The sequence below is a fragment of the Eutrema salsugineum genome, unplaced genomic scaffold (assembly GCF_000478725.1).
Source record: "Eutrema salsugineum unplaced genomic scaffold, Eutsalg1_0 scaffold_9, whole genome shotgun sequence".
Classification (NCBI taxonomy): Eukaryota; Viridiplantae; Streptophyta; class Magnoliopsida; order Brassicales; family Brassicaceae; genus Eutrema; species Eutrema salsugineum.
The window spans coordinates 1,258,845-1,280,307 of NW_006256342.1; the positions used below are offsets into that span (position 1 = coordinate 1,258,845).

The 21,463-nt window shown below is 35.1% G+C and overlaps 3 protein-coding genes across 3 annotated transcripts; 2 read left to right on the plus strand and 1 right to left on the minus strand.

The window, feature by feature from the left end:
- The first annotated feature begins 491 nt into the window (after window positions 1-491).
- On the plus strand, window positions 492-2,414 carry LOC18008255. Its single transcript, XM_024156958.1, has 3 exons — window positions 492-622; window positions 1,315-2,115; window positions 2,216-2,414. Exons 2-3 carry the CDS (start codon window positions 1,329-1,331, stop codon window positions 2,224-2,226), a joined length of 798 nt encoding a protein of 265 aa, XP_024012726.1. The 5' UTR covers window positions 492-622; window positions 1,315-1,328; the 3' UTR covers window positions 2,227-2,414.
- A 73-nt stretch (window positions 2,415-2,487) lies between these two features.
- LOC18008462 lies at window positions 2,488-3,442 on the minus strand. The gene is made up of 3 exons (XM_006389993.2): window positions 3,182-3,442; window positions 2,714-2,872; window positions 2,488-2,617 (listed from the first exon to the last, which is right to left on the minus strand). Exons 1-3 carry the CDS (start codon window positions 3,440-3,442, stop codon window positions 2,552-2,554), a joined length of 486 nt encoding a protein of 161 aa, XP_006390055.1. The 3' UTR covers window positions 2,488-2,551.
- A 9,083-nt stretch (window positions 3,443-12,525) lies between these two features.
- Window positions 12,526-16,242, plus strand: LOC18008850 (nitrate reductase [NADH], clone PBNBR1412). The gene is made up of 4 exons (XM_006389996.2): window positions 12,526-13,695; window positions 13,773-13,913; window positions 14,013-14,245; window positions 14,722-16,242. Exons 1-4 carry the CDS (start codon window positions 12,645-12,647, stop codon window positions 16,045-16,047), a joined length of 2,751 nt encoding a protein of 916 aa, XP_006390058.1. The 5' UTR covers window positions 12,526-12,644; the 3' UTR covers window positions 16,048-16,242.
- The last annotated feature ends 5,221 nt before the right edge of the window (window positions 16,243-21,463 follow it).

The window sequence follows — 21,463 nt, forward strand, 5'->3', positions numbered from 1 at the left end:
TTTGTATAATTTTTTTTCTTAAATTTGATTATATTTCAAGCTACTCCAAACGGAATAAATATATAATATTTAGAAGACAGCATCTTTAGGAGATAAATCTAAAGCTTCAATAAAGACATTACTCAGCACTTCCCGTACAATATCAAGACACTTCATCTTTACTTTACGATAGTTTTATCAATTCCTTCGTTGTATAAGTAAGCTAGAAACCTGGAATTTACTTATAACCTTGTGCCTTTTAATATAAAAATATGAAAGTTTAGGAAAATACAAAAATGATCTTATCACCTAATCCGAAATTTCTAAGTTCAAAACCAATGGCAAGAAAGAAAAAATGTTGGCCTCTGATTAAGAGCGGAAAGGGCCTAAAGGCCCATTATATCAAACACAGCGAGCATATCGTATAGCGAGAATTTGGATGAGAAAAACGGTTGCGTCAAAATGACGACATTTGGAATCTAACCGCACAAGTTTTAAAAAACAAAAGAAAAAGAGAGTCTCAGGCTTTGTTTGCGTACGTCAATTCGAAGAAGCAATCGGTTTTCCCTTTTTTTGAACATCCTTGAAGTTCGGAGTTCTCTCCTTCTCCGGCAACCACCGTGATCTCCTCTCCTTCTCTCCGGTACTGTTACCTCGCGCCTTCTCCGCATCCATCAACCTATCATATTGTTGAAATTCGCCAATCTCGTTGTCAAAATTTCTAGATAAGATTCGCTACTAGTCTCGGATCTTCCATTTCGGGAGAGAGATCTATCTTAGATTCTCGATTACGATTCCGTTCGAGCGAGATCTCGAGTCATTGTTTGTGTGGTGTCAAACATTGAACTGTATGATTCGTCTCGATCTTATATGTGGATCGAAAATCTGCTCTCCCATTGATGCTTTGCTTAAATTTGCATGAATTGTTGATTTGAATTGCCATAATTGCTTCTCCAGATCTGGATTTTTTTTCATTTTCATAATCGTGTCTTTGCTTGTGGTTGCTATTTACGGACGCTCACTCTATTGCGTAGAAGTAAAACTGTAGTTATCTGGTAGCTTATCCATGACTTCCTGATCCAGATTTTTGGATCCGTGATCAATGGCTATTAAAGAGCATTGCTACTGTTTGATTTGATGGATTAAAAATTTTCTCCAATCCATGATCAACTGGTCGTTTAGAGTGCTAAATTTTGGTTGTTCCTCACCAACTCACATGGATCTTACGATTGAGTTTTTTCTGTCTGGTTTCATTGGCTTCACAACTTGCACCACACTAAGTAGAATTCTGTGTGATGGTCTTATTCACCCTCTTGGTTTTGTTGTGCTGAATAGGTTTGATTGATCGAATGGGGAAAATCAAGAAAGTGAATCGTAGGGCTCACATTGCTAGTCCTTATCCATCACCACCGTCTTGTTGCAAGAAAGAATGGGCAGGCTCAACTTGTCCAGTATGTTTGGAGTCTCCACACAATGCAGTTCTTCTCTTGTGTTCGTCCTATCACAAAGGCTGTCGTCCCTACATGTGCGCAACAAGCAGCCGTTTTGCCAACTGCCTTGACCAATACAGGAAGTCTTATGGCAACGAAGACTCAGGACAACCCGAGCTTTTGTGTCCGCTATGCAGAGGTCAAGTGAAAGGTTGGACTGTTGTGGAAGATGCGCGTGTGCATTTCAACTCCAAGAGGAGGACTTGCATGCAGGAAAACTGTTCCTTTGTAGGAAACTTCAAAAAGCTCAAGAAACACATGAAGGAAAAACACCCACATGCTTGCCCGAGAGCTGTTGATCCAGCTCTAGAAACCAAATGGAAGAGGCTTGAGAGGGAAAGAGACAGGAGAGATGTGATAAGCACGATCATGTCATCAACTCCAGGTGCTGTTGTGTTGGGAGATTATGTCATAGAGCCGCATAGCCGAGCTGTTTATGATGAGGAAGACGATGAAGATTACAGTTCGGATGACTCTTTGAGCAATGGCATATTGGATCTAGATACATGGCACGGACAAAGCCATCATATACGTTTTATCGATATGGAGTCAAGCGACTTCGCATCATCTTCTCGATCCCCTGCTTCTCCAAGCCGTTCGCTTCGCGGTTTGCTCTTCCCAAGGAATCAGAGGGGCGGCAATAGAGGTCGGTAACTTTTGATTTGACCAAAGCAAATGCATGATCAATCTCCTCTGCATATTTCTCAAACTCTCTTCAGCATTACAAATTGACTTCAAACTTGCAGGAGCAGTATAAAAGGCTAACATGACTAGCCAACTAGCCATACAGGGAATTGAAAAAAAAACTCACAGTCGTCCCTTTTCTTTTTTATTTATTTTTCATGTAAATTATGTGTTCTCTGTAATTGTATTCTTGTTTCTGCATTGTTGTACTCTAATGAGGCATGATCTCTTATGCCTTTTTCTTTATTTCCTGTTTTCATGTATTTAATTGATTTTCATCTTCCTTAAGTTCTGGAAGAAAAATAAAAAGGTTATGTGAACAAAAAAAGAAGAAGATTGTAATTACTCCCTACTGTCAACATCGGACAAAAGTCCGTTTATTGATTCTTGTTTTGTCTTCATGAGTCTCTTCTACTTCGTACGCAGCCGCGCGATAATCCTCCGACCACATGTTTAAGCTTTTTCTTCATTCGGAAAACAGTAAACAAGATAAATAAAGAATGTAGTTTCAATTTGAAACAAGTCGTATAAAAAAAGAGATAAATCGGAACACGAAGTACCCAGATATCTGAACTGTAAGCTTTGCTCTTTGCTTCTCCTTCTTCTTCATCTGGAACAAACTGGCGATATCTCCACGTCCTATTTTTCCGACGAAATGGCCGGAGAAACGGTAACCGGAACTTACTCATCATCTTTGGTATCCACCTTTTTTTCTTTTTCTGCATTATGGTTTAAAACAAATCACTTTACGGACAAAAAATAATGTTTACACTTTACAGAGGCTACTACTCTAAACTCTAAAGCAATGTCATAAGTTGGATAGTCCATATCAAATATCAATAGTCAGGTAATTCAGACGCAACTGCTTACTTGCTCTCTAATCTTTGCGTATAAAACGCAAGTCAATCAATTTTAAGGTACGCACATAAGTCAATCAACCCAAATCCGGCCCATAAAAGCTCGTTATGTCAACTGAATTAATAAAAAAGGAAAAAAATCGTAAGAAATGAAAATCAGAGAAACGTTACCTTCGGGTTCGGCCGTTCGGATGTGATGTCACTCTCTACGCCGTCGCATTTCGAATCTCCGGCGAGACTTTCAGCCCTCAGCTGACGAATGTACGCTAACAGATTAGCTCTCCGATCATAGCCACGTGTCCTTCCGATGTCACGCCTCCACGTCCTTTCATTTTTCCGTCTCGCTCGTAACGATCGGACGGTCGTCATTTCACGATCAACGTACACGGTGATGATCACACCGAACATAATCCTCGGATTTTCATCTCCCATTTGCTTTCTTTTTGAGTTTTTTTTTGTTTTGGGGTTCTGCAACTCGAATCGGGATTTTGCTGTTAATTAGGAGAACGCAGCAAATCAGGCTAGAGACAAATCTCTTTCTTAATCAGAATGACACGTGGCAGTATCTCGTGCGGCTTTTTTTCATTGCAAGTTTAACTACTCCACGGTCAACGATCTAAAATGCTGACTCATTTATGAATTATCAAAATGAAATTTAAATAACTAACATGTGTGTAGTGGGCCTATGGGCTTATGGTAACAGATATCGTCTTGCATTACATTGGGCCTTACTTAGAATTCTTTTTTGACGCCAACAAATAACAGATGATTGATTATGAAAGCAAATCGACAGTGATCATTAGCCATTGCCTAATGACGAACTTTGCAATTTGTTTGATTTCCTATAGTTTAAGATATAGATACGATGCAAAGCGAGAGTCTAAAATGTTATTAAAATGCTGACAAGAATCTCATAATTATCCATTAATAAAGAAGAAAATCATTATAATAATTTGACTAACAACAATGTTCCATAACTGTATGATTACTATAAAAACTGCATCTTTATGGTTAAATAAATAAGCAAAAAAAATGTAATCCCTTGGACCACTGCTTTATGTGAAACCATCAGGGGTTAATTCCAATTCTTTTCCATAAAACTAAAACACTTTAACTTAGTAGTGCGTTGATTGATTATTTAAATGATGATAATAATTAGTGTGGCATCTTTCCACTTCACAGTCTTCAGTCTTAACAATAACAAGTTTTTTTTATAAAAAAGAAAATTAAATATTGCAATAAAAGCAACAAAAATAAAAATACAGACAGAAAATTAAGGGGATATCCAGGGGAGGCGATATGCGGTAATATGACCCTTGCCATTGCGAAATGTGAATGGTATAATATAGCTAAGCTTTCTCGGATCTGTTCTGATTTCCATGCAGAAATTTATTATTTTGTTACAATATTTTAATATTATCTATTTACTCTTGTTGCATCTAGTGTCTTCCCTTTTCGTTTTTTTCTTCCTCTTTCTTATAGCAAAATAGCAGATGTATTACAATGTGCGTCCAGTGCGGTAAATTGACCTGGAGAATTTTGGGCCTTGCAAGTTGCAACCATTTGTCACTGCATGATTGCATATCTTTTTCATAATATTTATTTAAAACATATTCTGTGAAAGTTAATATAGTTTCTCTTAACAATTTTTATCTGAACTTTTCATTTAAAGTAACTACTACCAAAATTTATTCTATGGATTTTGAAATTATATGTAAATTTGGCATACCAGGTTTAGATTTCTGAATCATTCTAAATATTAATATTATTGTCAAAAAGAAAATTTGTTATTCAATAGTTTGATTGTTTGTGGTGAATATAGTATATATAACCATCTATACGTTGTCAATGTATGTGGCACATTGTTTCAATCCGCCAAAACCATTGTTATTTGATATTATTTTTTAAAATGACGATTTGGAAGGATTATAATATGAAATTCTGTGATTACTTCCTTTAAAAGGGTTGTTTACATTGAAATTTATGAATCTTTTTAGCAACAAAAAAAAACTTAATGAGTCTTGGAACTTCCATTATAAGATGGGTTCTTAACAATTTCTATTCTTTCTTATATATTATTAGACTAATAAACTTATTAGATTGTTTTCACTTTTTTCATTTCATACAATCCTCTACCCTTTACTTTATTTTATAACATCTAGTCATTATTCTTGTGAACTTAGTTTCAGCTGAAAACTAGCTCCGAGTACGATTCAATAATATACCGTCTATACGTCCAACTTAAACAAGTGCCATATTATTTAAACACAAACTTGATATTGACTATAAACAGTACAGTAAAGTGTCAATTATACCAATATGATATCATATGGGTCAAAAATATACCTCGCCGTTTGTGTTTGGTGTCTGTCAAGTGGTGCATATATTGGAACATTTAACTCTAATAGTTATTTCGTTACACACATTAAATATGTTATATGATTTTGCTTTTAGCCAAAACAACAACACAACATGAAAACAACAACAACAAGGGGGATTATAATTATGATAGTTGCAAATTGCTCTCATAATCGCCAGGATAATTGTGTTTGAATTGACGGTAAGTTAATTGAACACACGATTGGGATATTTTGACCACTGCGTAGTAACAATGACACAATTCTATAGAAAATGGATTGATTTCATTTCGGTTCGATGTTTAGGACGTGAATATATTACAGTTTCTACATTCTGTTTTCCAAAAATTGAAGATATTTCTATACTAAATTTCCATACTTGAATTTCTTTAGCCGTCGAATAGTACATTCTTAAATAGCACAATATGGGTTTAAAATTAGATGATACATGTTAAATTGTTAATACAATGTTTCTCTTATAACCAGAATTAATATATATGAACATTAGGAAAAAAATAAACGTAAATGCAGTGAAAGTGGCTCAAAGGGTCACGAAAGGGTCGATGTCTCCCTAACCGTATCAAGCTCCCCCAGTTGCCTCCCTTCCTTTTTTTAATTTCATTTTTCTTATTTTTGTCTGTAGCAAAGTGAATCTTAACTCTGTAAAACATTAAAAAAGTAAAAAGTATTGCCAGAGTAAATTACATTGGTGAATCATTTTCAATGCTATATTATATTAGATTGTTATTGAGAAATTATATTATAAGCTAAGAGCATGTACAATGGGAAAGACACATAAAGGTCTCTTAACTAATTTTTTATTATTAAGATGGGTTTGAAGACCCAATTAAAAAATTTGCATTTTTATGAGGTCCAACGGAGAAATCTAATTAGATTTCTAGAAATCGGCGGCGAAGTACATCCTCTGCGACGCCTTGTTACTGCAAGCTATGGATCAAACATTTCCCTTCACAAAAAGCGCTTCTCCCTCTCTCCTCTTTCTCCGACGCTTCGTCTCCGCCGAAACCATCCACTTCAGCTCCGAAATTTCACTTCGATGCCGACGCAATTCGAAGAGTCTCCGATAAACAGATCTCACTCCGAGTCTCTGTCTATTCCGGCCGTACTGGCGACACTTGCAGCGTCGCATCCGGTAAGCTTCTAGGCAGAGTCGAAGTAACAGTGGATCTCGCGGCTGTGCTTTCTAGAATCGTCGCGTTCCATAGCTGTTACAAGAAACTCGGCGGAGAAGGAGACAACTGATTCACGACTTGTCTAGATTTATTTTAAACCCATTATAAATGTTTTCTCCTCTGATTTTTGTTTTGTCCAATAACATTAAGCCACGTGTAATTTAGAGACGTCTCTTGCATCTCCTAAATAAGAGACTTTTTAGCAAATTATTTCCTTTCTGATTTAGTTAAATGCAAAAAAAATCTAAGAGACCCTGCTAAATACCCGGTTGCACATGCTCTAACTATCTGTTCATGATCGTGAAAAGTGAAATCCAATTTCGAACGTATCGATTTAATTAAAGATTACGTGTGGCAAATCTCCATATCATATCTAGTGGTTGTTATTACACTAAAATAGGGACAAACCTGTATGTTGGAGGCTTGGAGCTAAGCTATATTGCCGACGTCAATAAAAAAAAAAGATGAAGCTAGCTTGTGTTGTGTTATGGTATATTGCGATATTTTGCATTATCTGATTTATTTGAAATTGTATAATGACCTGTGGTCCATCATATTTATGGATCATATGTTAATGATTATGATGTTGTCCGAGTACATGATATTAGTGTAGTTACGGTGACAGATTATGATACAAGCCAGTTTTGATTGTGTTTTTGTGTATCTTGATTTTTCGGCATTTGCAATTATGTTTCGTTACGTTTACCTAGTTAAATAGTTTGTTAGTTTGTTTTCTTTCAAATAATATCACAATATTTGCCCTTCTTTGTCTATTTTATCAAAAATCTTTTACAAGTTATAAATACAAGGGGAAATGCTGATGACCATAATATTCTTTGTGCTTCGTGTTTGCGTTACAAGGTATACAACTTTTAAAAATTTTACTTTAAAATTTATTATATTAACTAAGATGCTACTATCACTAGCAGTTGACAAAAAAAAAATTCACGTTAATTACAAAATTTGTTCTCTTTTAACGAAAATTAGGAAGTCCTCAATATTTTTTTTTTAAAAAATATTTTTTAATACTTAATGAAAAACAATCGAACCTATTAAAAAAATACTAAATACAACATAGCATATTAAAAATATATTTTTACATTTATACGTATAAAACTCAAATGAAATGAAACAAAAAAAAAATCCTAAAACATTTTATATAAATGAACAGAGGAACTAGCTAGTATTTATAGTAACTAGTTTATATCTGCATTGTAAGTTTCAAATTAATACGTAAGTGAATTGGATATTTTGAAATATTATTTTTTGTAACAACTAAACTATTAATTGATAGACTTTATAATATTTTAATCTAAAACTATTGATTCCAAATGTTAACAGAACTTATGATTGATAGTACTAATACAAATATACAAATTAAATTGATCGAAACTGTACTTAGTATATTAATTTTAATTTTATAATGCTCTATTCTATTGGCTTTTTATTTTATTATTAGTAATATCTACCAACAATTTAATTGATATCTAATACATTCAGTAGGTGTAAACTAAGACCACATAATCAATTTAGTTTTGATATGATTTTCAAAATGTTAAATAGCTTGACGATTTCATTAATCTCAACACTTGACTACCAGTCTACCAGTTATTATAAAAATAAACATATTGTAAAAGACTTCTACATATAGAGATGCTTTTTTTTTTTGTTTATTGAAAATTTTGCATAAAATGAGGTTCGTATTTCACTATTTTATAATTTTATTTGTTATAATATGGCATTGATGTAGTTGGATACGTTGCGATTCCTCACTTTCTTTGGGGTCCAAAATACTATATTTCACGGATGACCAGCGAAAACATAAAAAGGTTATCACTCGTCTATGCACCTTACTTGTACCATTGACAACACCATCAGAAACCGAAGTCTATAATCTACGGGTTTAAATCGTATTCAAAGAAAAGTAGAAAACTCTTGTTACTATATAATAAAAAAAGTTGCAGAATTTGGTCAAGACCAATAACTGCTTTGGCGAAAAAGCAGATCATGAAGCAAGAAATTGAACCAGCGAATTGTTCAAAAATCAGAGCACATACAAAGTTCGCGAGCTAGAAGTTGGACCAGCACGAGAAAAGTTACTTATAATGCATATTCTACAAGTTTAAGTTAAATGTATATGTAGTTGATCAGTTTTAGATATATCTGAGGGTAAATTTTAGTATTCGTTTAACCAAAATGAACAGAAAACAAAATATTATTCCAGGTGATATAAACAGTTTGAAAACAGTCTCTATGGAGTAACAAGCTACCATTGATAACGATGTTGAGAATAGATTAAAGAGCTACAAAAAAAAATGATTTAGATGTCATTATTTTCTATAATCAAAATGATGCACAGAAATCAAAATGCAGTTAAATATTCCAAGCTTAAAAGTAAATCGAGACTATTTCCAAGATTTCTCTTCAAATAAATGTAAGAATATATTGATTATTTAGAAGCTTTTCCATGCATTTTTTTTTTGTTAAAAAAAAAAACTCAAACTTCTCCATGTACGCTACGCCGTGCAAAGTTGATTATTTGTTTTGAGGCTTTTAACCAAGATTGACTCTTGAATTGATTTCATTACGTAGAATGTAAAAGATAATAATAAGTGGGTCCATATGTTCTTACACATGTATCATTATAATTATAATGTAATATTGAAAATCCAAAAATATTATTATGACCCGTCCCCTTTTATGGTTGCCCCGTTCGTGTATTTGCTTGGCCGTTGGTGATCCCATGCGCCACTTAGCCTCCGAAGTCTTCTCTCTAATCTCCTTTTTATGCCTGAATGTCTAGTTAGTATATACTTAATTGCGCTTTATCTTCTTAATCGTCATGTAATCCATAAAAATCTTCGAGATATTTACTTTCTCGACTTAATTAATATGTTTTCTTCAATATTAAACAAGTCAACAATATGCCCATAGATATATGTTTATAGCTACCCACCGGATTCTCATTTTCCATTTTATTATAGTTACACTAACGACGTTAATTTTAAGAATTTAAAGTCAAGATAAACAAAATATATTTGCGAATACCCCTTACGGGTTCTGTAGACTGTAATCTATACAACCACACCACACATGATGCAATATGATCTTGAGTCCTATGTCCATATTAAGCATTCACTAACGTACAAAATTTTGACCCAAGATATAAGCAGGTTTACGTGTTATTAATTTGTCATTAATGTAATCGCATCATATCAATTACTAAAAACGAAAGTTCTTTGTCATATATATATATATATAATATATATAGATTAATTTTATAGTTCTTGCTATGTACAACGTGTGCATATTGCTAGCAGCCGGCCTTGAACCCAAGCAAACTAAGCATGGGCTTGTGACCCCTATATTTACATGAAAATTTTTAAAGATAAAACAGCCCATTTTTTTAAAAATATGTAAAATAGCCAATTTTTTGTTCTATAGCTTGCGGCCCATGCAAAAAATATGTAGTTCAGGGCCGACTCTGATTGCTCGTAAACTATTTTGCTGCGGTGACACATTAATTACACAAAGAACAATTTTAGTGGTCAGATTGTAAATTTAAAAGTTTGATTTTTGTTGTATCCACAAATTAAAGGACCATTTTATCGAAAAAAATATTCGGTGTGTATATTGAATTCCAGATAAATTTAATTTTTTTTAGCCTATACTTTTTACTGTTTATATAAAAATAAAATTGTTGTCATGGCTAGAGAAAATTAAATAGAAGGGAAAACAGCTTAATTGTTCTTCAGCTATGGTCATGTACAGACAACAGTAATTAGTACTCAAATTAGGAAACTACTGTATGCAAGCATGATCATAATTAATTGAAACACGAATAAACCATTTGTCGAGCGAGAAAGACTGGCGACAAAGAAAAACAAAGCTTAGGCGTTGTTATACAACGAGATCATTTTTGTATCTTCAAGGGAAGGTTTATCTCCTTTCGAAATTAAAAAGGGGGAGGGTCTATCTTGCCCGTAAGTACTGATAGGATTAAGACTATTGTTTGAATTCTGTTTACAAATATTAGAATAAGTATACCTTCTTAATAGGTGCAATGTTTTTGTTTATTACATACTTCCGAGAAGTTTCATTTAAACTCCGATATTAGGGTTTCTTTGACTTTTCCAAATTCAAAATTGGAGTACATTAACACTAAAGGAATAATACAAATCTATCATGCATGAACATGGTTTACTTCCATCAAAATTCAAAATGGTCACAAACAATTCCGACACCATAGATGTGAAATTTTGTAACAAATGAAAACTAAGTTATTAAAGCTGGCATTGATAGTTGATTCTCACTATCTTTGGAAGTGAACTTGTTAGCTGATATCAAGACCAGTAATTAAATATTTGAACACTTATAGTAAAGAAATGAATGTTGGAACCCAATATTAATAAGCATTTGGACTTATAATATTGAGTTTGTGTGTGAATAAGAAATGAAGTTTAATAAGCAAATGGGCCTTATAAATTCATTTGAGATTTGGGTTTGAGCCTATGAAAATGAAATATTCCTATTGGCTATAACTAAAAGTGGAAGTTTAGTGGAAGTGTATTTGTCCCACATTGCTCACAAAGGAGAAAAATCTCTTGTATAAATATGACCTTCTCACAATAAGGGTCAACAGCATTGTGGAAGTAAAAGGGCATTACGCAAAAACATCTATGCGCGCCGCCGCCGCCGCCGTCGCCTTGCTCGTTGCTCGTTGCATTTTTTAATTGGCTCTTAGGGCTCTTGGGCTCTTGGGCTCTATATAGCTGGGTGTGGGTCGTGGGCTTCTTAGTTCCTGCGAAATATTTTTTGCATATTGAAAGGATAAATCTTAGGAAATAAAAGATTGCGTCCAGATAATAACGGAAGATTTCCGAATCCTTTTACTCACGGAAATAGGAGAATATCTCGTAATATTCATTTTCGCAAAAGCTTATTCCTTGCGGATCAAGCTGAACCTTCCAGTATAAATAGACGCCCTCTTCTCTCATTCTACATCATCGAATTAAGAATCGAATTTTCGAATACTCCAAACACACAGCAAATCCCTCTCGTCTTAATATCGTAAGTGTCTCGAGAGTTATAGCATAGTATTTTAGTTCACAGATTCTATTACGGGTGTTGCGTAATAGTCTCATCACGGTTGTATCCTGGGATTCAAAAATCGCAACAAACCGTCACACATTACGGGCGATTTATTGAGTTAAGGAAAGAGATCATATCTCGACTCCGTGTTTTCGTCTGTTTTCAATCGGTTTTCAAACTTTCGTTTTAATCTCTTACCTTAACATATCGTTTATAATATTGCTATTTTCTATTCGTGATTTCAATCGGATTTTCGCGGTCTTACAATGAAATGGCTATTCATAGTATCCTGGTGACATATACTAACTTTACATGGAAAACTGAACTCAATATATTCCAGGCTATTTTCGAACCTACTCAGTTCTTATTGCTTTTTGCACTATACTCATATCTCTTTGTTTCAACAATATAATTGCATAAATAATAACTAACAAGTGTAATTTAATGTGTAGCTTCATTTTGTAGCGAACTAATTAAGAATTATGCAAGTTTGACGACGAAAATGAAACAAGATTTTTCTACCAAATCTGGTGTAGTAGTATCATAGTACTCTCCCTCGGTACTGACCAGGGTTCGATGTTCTGAATGCGCAATTATTTGTAACCATTTCTTAACAAAAATAAGACTATAAAATTAATCATATCATGCGAAATAAATTATGTAAAAAAAAAAAATATTGCGAAATAAGTTTTCCCGCCCTAGAGGCCAAAGCTAAGGATCTAGGTAGGTGGGTCCCCCGACTCAGAGACCACAAAAACTCACATTTGGCAATTTCTCCTTACTCTCAATTTTCATTATTTTATTTACTCAATCTCCGTAACGGCCTATAAATACAACCCTATAACGCCAGATTTTAGAGAAAACCAAATAAAATTCATAAACGAAAAGAAGAAAAAACCAAAAAAAAAAAAGCTCTCTTAAAGAGAAGAGCAGAGAAAAGAAATTCAATCACACTTCTCTCCTCTCTTTCGTCACCGATTCAATATCTTTTCCATGGCGACCTCCGTCGATAACCGCCATTACCCCCGCCTCAACCCCGCCATGAACGGCGGCGGCGTCGTTCGCTCCTTCAAGCCTCCTCCCGTTCCTTCTCGCTCATTCGACCGCCACCAGAGTGTCGGCGCTCTAACCGAAAAACTCGTCGTCAGAGAAAACGAAAACACCACCGTCGAGGAAGAAGACCGTTACGATTCCAGCGACGACGAGGACGAGAGCCACAACCGTAACGTCGCCTACTACAAGGAGATGGTTCGCAAATCCAACATCGATTTAGAGCCGTCGATTCTAGATTCGAGAGACGAATCAACGGCTGATAACTGGATCCAGCGTAACTCCTCTATGGTCCGTCTCACCGGAAAACACCCATTCAACGCCGAACCGCCTCTCCCTCGCCTTATGCACCACGGATTCATCACTCCCGTCCCTCTCCATTACGTCCGAAACCACGGCTCTGTCCCCAAAGCCGATTGGTCAGATTGGACCATCGAAATCACCGGACTCGTCAAGCGCCCGGTGAAATTCACCATGGAGCAGCTAATCTCCGAGTTTCCCAGCCGCGAATTCCCAGTCACACTCGTCTGCGCCGGGAATCGCCGGAAGGAACAGAACATGGTGAAGCAGACTATCGGATTCAACTGGGGATCCGCCGGAGTATCCACTTCCCTCTGGAAAGGCGTTCCGCTCAGTGAAATCCTCCGCCGATGCGGAATCTACAGCAGAAGAGGCGGCGCGCTCAACGTCTGCTTCGAAGGAGCGGAGGATCTTCCCGGAGGCGGCGGATCTAAATACGGAACAAGCATTAAGAAGGAGATGGCCATGGATCCCGCGAGAGACATCATATTAGCGTATATGCAGAACGGAGAGCTTCTGACGCCGGATCATGGGTTTCCGGTTCGGATCATCGTACCCGGTTTCATCGGCGGGCGGATGGTGAAATGGTTAAAGCGAATCATCGTCACGCCTCAAGAATCTGACAGTTACTACCACTACAAAGACAACCGAGTCCTCCCTTCTCTCGTCGATGCTGAGCTGGCAAATGCAGAAGGTAATTTATTTACTTTCTCTTTTTACTTTTTTACCAGACTAGACTGGGGGTAATAATAATATTCATGTGTGTTGCAGCTTGGTGGTATAAGCCAGAATATATAATCAACGAGCTTAATATAAACTCGGTGATAACGACACCTGGTCACGAGGAGATCTTGCCTATTAATGCTTTCACTACTCAGAAGCCATACACATTAAGAGGCTATGCTTATTCTGGTAATTAATCTCTTCTAATAAAAAAAAAAAACTAGATTATACGTACATATTAAGTTGTTAAGTTCTGAAGAATAACTTGTAAATGGTTTGAAACAACAGGAGGAGGTAAGAAGGTAACGAGAGTAGAGGTGACGCTAGATGGAGGAGACACGTGGAGTGTGTGTGAGCTTGACCACCAAGAGAAGCCGAACAAGTATGGCAAGTTCTGGTGCTGGTGTTTCTGGTCACTTGACGTCGAGGTTCTTGATCTCCTTAGTGCCAAAGACATCGCGGTTCGAGCCTGGGACGAGTCTTTCAACACCCAGCCTGATAAACTCATCTGGAATCTCATGGTAACCTTCTCTCTCTCTCAGTTTTAACTTATTACAAATTAAATTTTGTTCTCTTTTTTTTTATTGATTAGTTTAGAGTTATTATTAATTTAATCCAGTCTTTGAGTATTATAAACAATTTGATTTTGTATTCGTCTTCGTCCTACAAAGTTGGAACCACTGCTATATTGTTGATGGTTTCTTAAGACGTGTCACCAACCATATTCGCTTTTCGGAATTTCTTAATTAATTACAACTCTAATCAACATGGAATTAAGAAAACTTCTTTAATTGTCTCCATTGTACAGTTCATATTTAGTGGTTAATTAATCATTTCCCTTGATGTGGGCAATTATATTAGTGTAAAAAATTTGAAAATATATAAAACTTAGAAAAGTCGTAAGTCCATGGTCTCCAGCCAACTGATTACGAATAGATTTATTTACATATGATACTTTTGACTTGAGCAATACTGACGTTGACTGGTGCTTAAACAGGGAATGATGAACAACTGTTGGTTCAGGGTGAGGACCAACGTGTGCAAGCCTCACAAAGGAGAGATAGGGGTCATTTTCGAACACCCGACCCGACCCGGAAACCAATCGGGTGGGTGGATGGCAAAGGAACGCCAGCTTGAGATATCCTCCGAATCAAACCATACTCTGAAGAAATCGGTCTCATCTCCATTCATGAACACTACCTCGAAGATGTTTTCAATCTCCGAAGTTAGAAAACACAACTCCCTCGAATCCGCGTGGATCATCGTCCACGGTCACATCTACGACTGTACACGTTTCTTGAAAGAACATCCAGGAGGCTCGGACTCGATCCTCATCAACGCAGGCACCGATTGCACCGAAGAGTTTGAAGCCATTCACTCAGACAAAGCCAAGAAGCTTCTAGAAGATTACAGGATCGGTGAACTCATCACCACTGGCTACGACTCTTCACCTAATGTTTCGGTCCACGGTGGCTCAAACGTAGCTTCTTTGCTAGCTCCAATCAAAGAGCTAGCTCTTTCAAAGAACATCGCTTTGGTCAACCCACGAGAGAAAGTCCCAGTCACACTCATCGAGAAGACTTCCATCTCTCACGACGTTCGTAGGTTCAGATTCGCATTACCATCAGAAGATCAGCAGCTTGGTTTACCCGTGGGGAAACACATTTTCCTCTGCGCCAACATAAACGACAAGCTCTGTCTCAGAGCCTATACTCCAACCAGCACGGTCGACGCCATTGGACATATCGACCTGGTCGTCAAGATTTACTTCAAAGACGTTCATCCGAGATTCCCCAACGGAGGAACCATGTCGCAGCACTTGGACTCGTTACCCATCGGGTCGGTTCTAGACATCAAGGGTCCATTAGGACATATCGAGTACAAAGGCAAAGGAAACTTCATGGTCAACGGCAAACCCAAGTTTGCCAAGAAACTAGCCATGCTTGCTGGAGGAACAGGCATTACTCCGATTTACCAAGTCATTCAATCGATACTGAGTGATCCAGAGGACGAAACCGAGATGTTTGTGGTTTACGCAAACCGAACCGAGGATGACATACTTGTCAGAGAAGAGCTAGAAGGATGGGCTAGTAAGCATGAGGACAGGCTAAAGGTTTGGTATGTCGTTGAGATCGCAAAAGAAGGCTGGAATTACAGCACCGGCTTTATTACCGAAGCTGTGCTTAGAGAACATATCCCTGAAGGTTTAGAAGGAGAATCGCTCGCGCTCGCGTGTGGACCACCGCCTATGATCCAGTTTGCGTTGCAGCCTAATCTAGAGAAGATGGGTTACAACGTTAAGGAAGATCTCTTGATCTTCTAAGATTTACGTGTAAGATTATATGCATTGGAAAATCCGAAAGTCAATAACAAGTACCGCTTATGTAAAAAAATGGTAATTTGGGTGCTTGTTAGAGTTTTTTTTTCTTTTCCAAATGTATATGTATAAATGTGTTTATGATTTATGTTATTGTTGATGATGATGATGAAAGCATGTAACTTAAACTTTTACCGTCTTGATTTTATCGTTTCCTTTCAGCTATTGTCAGGGAATCTTACATATGGTTCCCATAATATGTCTTTGTCGTCTAATAAGTTTGTTATAGTTCGCATCAAGTGCTATTCATTCAATCACGCCTGATAAACGTTTGTCGAGTGAGACTATAATTATTTTCAAGTTTTATTTATTTATTTTATTTTTCAAGTTAGTTACCACTTGTGCTTGATTTGCATACACATTTTTACTATTATCGTCAAAGGGAGACGAATAATAATGCCACGGTACTGTTGTATTGATTCGATACCGATACCAAAAGGAAAAATGATCTAAAGTGCCAAAATGGAGTTTCGGTTCGTCCCCACGAGATTCGTGGACTCGTGGTTCATACGCATTTTACATTATATTAATACAAGAAGAGTTAATAATGGAAGTAATAATATTTCCATATTTGTTATGAAGAGAATATAATATACAGGATCGACGATAACTAAATTTTATGAACTACTCCAGTCTCCAGTGATTATCGTAAACCTCTTATGAAAATGAATAATTTGGACATTTTCTTGGTATCAAAATCGAATTAAAAATAAATATTATTTGCTTTATTAGCTTTTTAAGAACTCATCCCCGATTTAATTTATAAATACAATATGTGTATGAATTGAATACGACAAAAACTTTCATTTTTTGCCCAAAAATAAATAAGTTAGAGTAAGTACTTATTTATAGATAAAAGAACGATGGAAAGATTAAGTTTTACTTCTCACTGGTAATTAGTTAGTTTTAACTTCTGCGTATATACAAATGCTGGTTTAAAGCTGAAACTTATTAATCTCATAGTTAGACTACTCATGCATGCTTGATGCTTTTCCCTTTCTTCACGACATATTGGGACCAATTAATCTCAGAATTTAAAATCTCATCTAGATTACTATCATACTATGCAACCATTTTTGTAACTTCCCGCTTCAAACGTCAGTATCTCAACAATCGAATACCATATCCATAGGAAGTGGTATTTAATGGAATTGGAATATGTATTTCGCGGTCTCGAATCGCTTTAACAAATGAGAAATGGACGATAAAAACAATACGTTCGTCTTTGATTTTTTGTTAGCATACACTATATTCTAAACGCATCGATCTCTCGCTTTAAATTATGAATGTGCCTCTCTAAATACTAAAGTTCTCTTACCATTCATTCTATAGAAAATTCGTCAAATGCATAGGGGCTTGCATAGGGCACGTAGTTACCTTTTAGACCATTAAAAAACTAAATTGATCGAGAGGGAAACTTCCTAAATAAAGAAAACTAAAATAAAATAGAAAGGAATAAGAAAAAAAAACAAAGAAGGTAGGCACAAGAAAACGTTTAGCCGCGATCTCGTAACAAGGGACGTCCCGACCACTGCGGATACGGCGAGACACTGACTGATTTTTCTCTCTTTAGTTTTCTAAAGAACGTTGTTTCGTGCTCACAAGGGTCAAGTGTCAACCATATCCAAACTCCCTCTATTATCACATATAAAATCCCACTCTTCTGATTTGTCTTTATTCGTGATATATAATCTAAGTTAAATTACTTCTGAATTATATATGTCATCTCTCCCTCTCTCTCCACTTACCTCGGTCCTTAGTGAAAATGACGTCCGAAATTTGAAGAGTTGTTCTTCCTGCAACTTACTACTATTTTTCATGGACATTGATCAATACTAGGTATTGAAAGTTGACAATCTTGTATATAATGGCCATCTGCACCTACTTAAATAATTGATAAAGATTAAAACAAAGCATATCTACTTTTTTTTTGTTTTTCGGTTTACATGGATTGTTGTATGAATTAATTTTTAAGACCGTTTGGTATATTAAAAGCATCAGAGTTATTATAACAGAAGTATGTATGTAGATATAGCCCTTTTTAACTTACTCAATTTTTTTGTTGTGGACATCATATCGTCTTATTTTCTCTTCCAATAAAGAAAAATCCAACTAAATTTAGAAAATGTTGGTATAATTCATGAGTCTTATTCATGACCACCGTTTTTCGCTATCGTCGTCTTCTCCGTCACCCTTTCCCTATTTGCCGCAAAAATATGTCGTCTTTATAAAATTACACTAAAGTCATCATTTGTCTGGTATATTGTTTTGTCATTCACACAAAGATGTTGTTTGATTCGAAGTGCGGCCACAATCTTTTTCGTTGGTCGCCAAGATTGCTAGTTTCGCACAAGTGTCCAGTTCTAACATCTACGTCTTGTTGAGACCACCTCCTTTTATGAGCTATGCACCGAATCATAACGTCAATATAATGCACATTTTGCTTGCAATGATGAGTGTTCTAGTTTTCTTCTAATTAAAATTCCATCACTATATGTTTAATATTTAAGTTTATCATGAATTTTCAACTCAAAATTCAATTAAAAATAAATGAATTAATTTATATCTTTTGTATAGTACTTCACAAATACCCAACATACATAACTTTCACTAAAATCCCCATAACGCTCGAACATAAACATGGAAACATTCACGAAGTAGCCAAAAGAATCAGGTGGCTCTGATAATATGAAAATTAGTAGATTGGTCTATGCTTTTTATAAAACTTAGATCTCTACCAACTTTCATGTTAGGTATTATTTTTTTAGAATTAATTAGGATTAGATAAATTCATAACAAAGATATTTTACCAGCCTTATTGTACTTTATTATTGGTTTGTTGACAGCCTGTAATATGTTACGTGGATCAAAACAGACCTGCCAAATCGATACTTTTTTTGCCAGAAAATAAACATTTCCAATATGTTTTTAACAAAAAAAAAAACATAATTGACCATTTCCAATTTACTTCTATCTATTTTATTAATTGTATTATGATTGGTGTGTTTACTAGAATTATGTTCAACTCATTGAAGAATAATAAAAACAAATAAAATGCTACTCTTAAGTCTTAACTAAGTTTAATTCACTGAAGACTTGTTGTCATTCCCTTTTTCTAGGTTCATTTGTGATAAAAACGAAAAAACAAAATAAACCCTTTAGCCAAAAACGAAAAAAATAATATATATATATATATATATATAATAACTACGAAATCACCGGTAGAATTTCTCCAGAGCTCAAATTATTTTAGTATAATGTTGTCGTTCTACAAAATTATTAACTACACATCTCTCATTACTTTATAGTACCATTAAAACAGGATGATTAAGTTTATCAAAGACGTCCCTTATGGCTATTAAGAGTCAGACGCAGAGATGACCATGACCAGGGTCATTAAGGCGTCTTATATTCAAACCATTACTCCATTAATTGCTAGTTAGTCAGATTAATTTATCTATTACGATAATGTTACTTTTGTACTATATTGATTAAGTAGCTCTCAGCCAACAGGCAAAGTATGAAATACGTGAATTATTCAAAGATTTGTGGGCTTCCAAAAGCATTGGGAATGGCTCCAACTACATTGGGAAATATATTAACAAATTAAATCCCCATTGCCACAGTCGTTGGAGTTATTTATATTTCCTAGTGGGAGAATCCATTATAATTATCAGCGTAATTTACAAATCCCAATAGTTGGAAAACAAATCGTAGTAAAAATAGTTTATAAATGAAGGGAAATATACTATGGCATTTTAATAAACATATCAATATAGCTTTGACTTTAAAATTTTAAAAATCCATTGTGGGCAATTAGTCATAAAGTATTAAATATTCTAATACTATGTTTGAATTCGTAAAATTAGATAGTTTTACACAAACTTTTTTATAACAGAGGAATAAGCGGCACTGTTCATGCCACGCTTCATATTATACTTTGAAATAAATTATATGCTTTGCCACTTGCCACTAATACATAAAGTATTGTTGACATTGTAAATAATTTATTTGTTGTTGCTAGATTGTAAATAAATTTGGCACGACCCTCTTAATTTTCTTTCTCAATAATTAATTAATTTTTTTTGTTAAATTTCAATAATTAATATGGCCATACTATAGCTAGGGAAACCCTACGTCTTATATTAGTGTCTATATCCCAAGTTGTAAATTTGTCTTAATGTGAGACATAACATCTACTAATATATACGTCAGACCGAAATGTTGATTCCGATCACAAAAGTGAGCTCTGCCTAATTTTCTTTTTGACTTTTTATTCACCGTTTTAATCTAAAACATTTAACTGTAAATTATTTTTACATGACTATTACCCGACAATCTTCTATATGATGGTTGAATTATAAAATATCTCTTAAAATGATAAGTGTGAGAAAGGGAATGTAATAGAGACCACAAATACATAAATATGTCCCGTGCTTAACACGTCTGAGTCATTATCGAACCCTTTTGGGAACCTTTACAAGTTTCTTTTCGTGAAAATGACCACACATTTTAACTTGACATGTGATTGTTGCATGCATAATATATTCGCAAAAATTATACCTTTAATCAGAATAAGCATACGGATACAAACAAAATTTGGTCTCAGATATGAAGAAAACTCTAAAAATGTCGAGTTTTCACAAGAGCTAAATCAAATATCTTTAATATCTATCTATATGAAAACTCTGGCAGTTATTTTATCACGTCATAATTGCTGCAAAACTATGTAATCCTTTTTTTTTGTCGAAACCAAAAGACATTGAAGTAAAAGAAGAAAAAAACTATAAACCCGTAGGAGATAGCTCAAATTTCATTAAATTTTGTATCCTTGCAATACTAAAACCATTATGTTTTTTTTTTTAATATATTACTCAAAAACATATTTTATATGAAAATCATATTCGGTTACAACTTAATTGGCTTCTCTTGCTTGAAATTAAAAAGAAGGTCGAAACAAAAATCAATCTTATGAGTATTGGCTTTTGAACCGCTTTCACTAGCTCCTCAGCATCACGTTTCAAAGATGACTCCCACAAAACATAGATTAAAAGTTACACGAGAGATTTACTTATTTAATCTTTTGCTTCTACACCGCAATCGAAACCTGAAGCGCCTAGAAAAACTAGGCTAATCAAACTAATTTGATCAGGAAGACCTTAACGAATTATACAAGTTCCTAATTTCTCTCATTCATAAAAACCGGGTTGATTTTGGACAACCAGTCAAATACCAACATGACATAGTGTATTGGACCTGAGACCTCATCTCTCAAAAAATGAAAAGCCTAATAAGAGTTTTTCCATTTTAAAGCCCAATAAGCGAAATCTAAGCCTCAGAGACCCAAGCAAGAGTCAGAGTA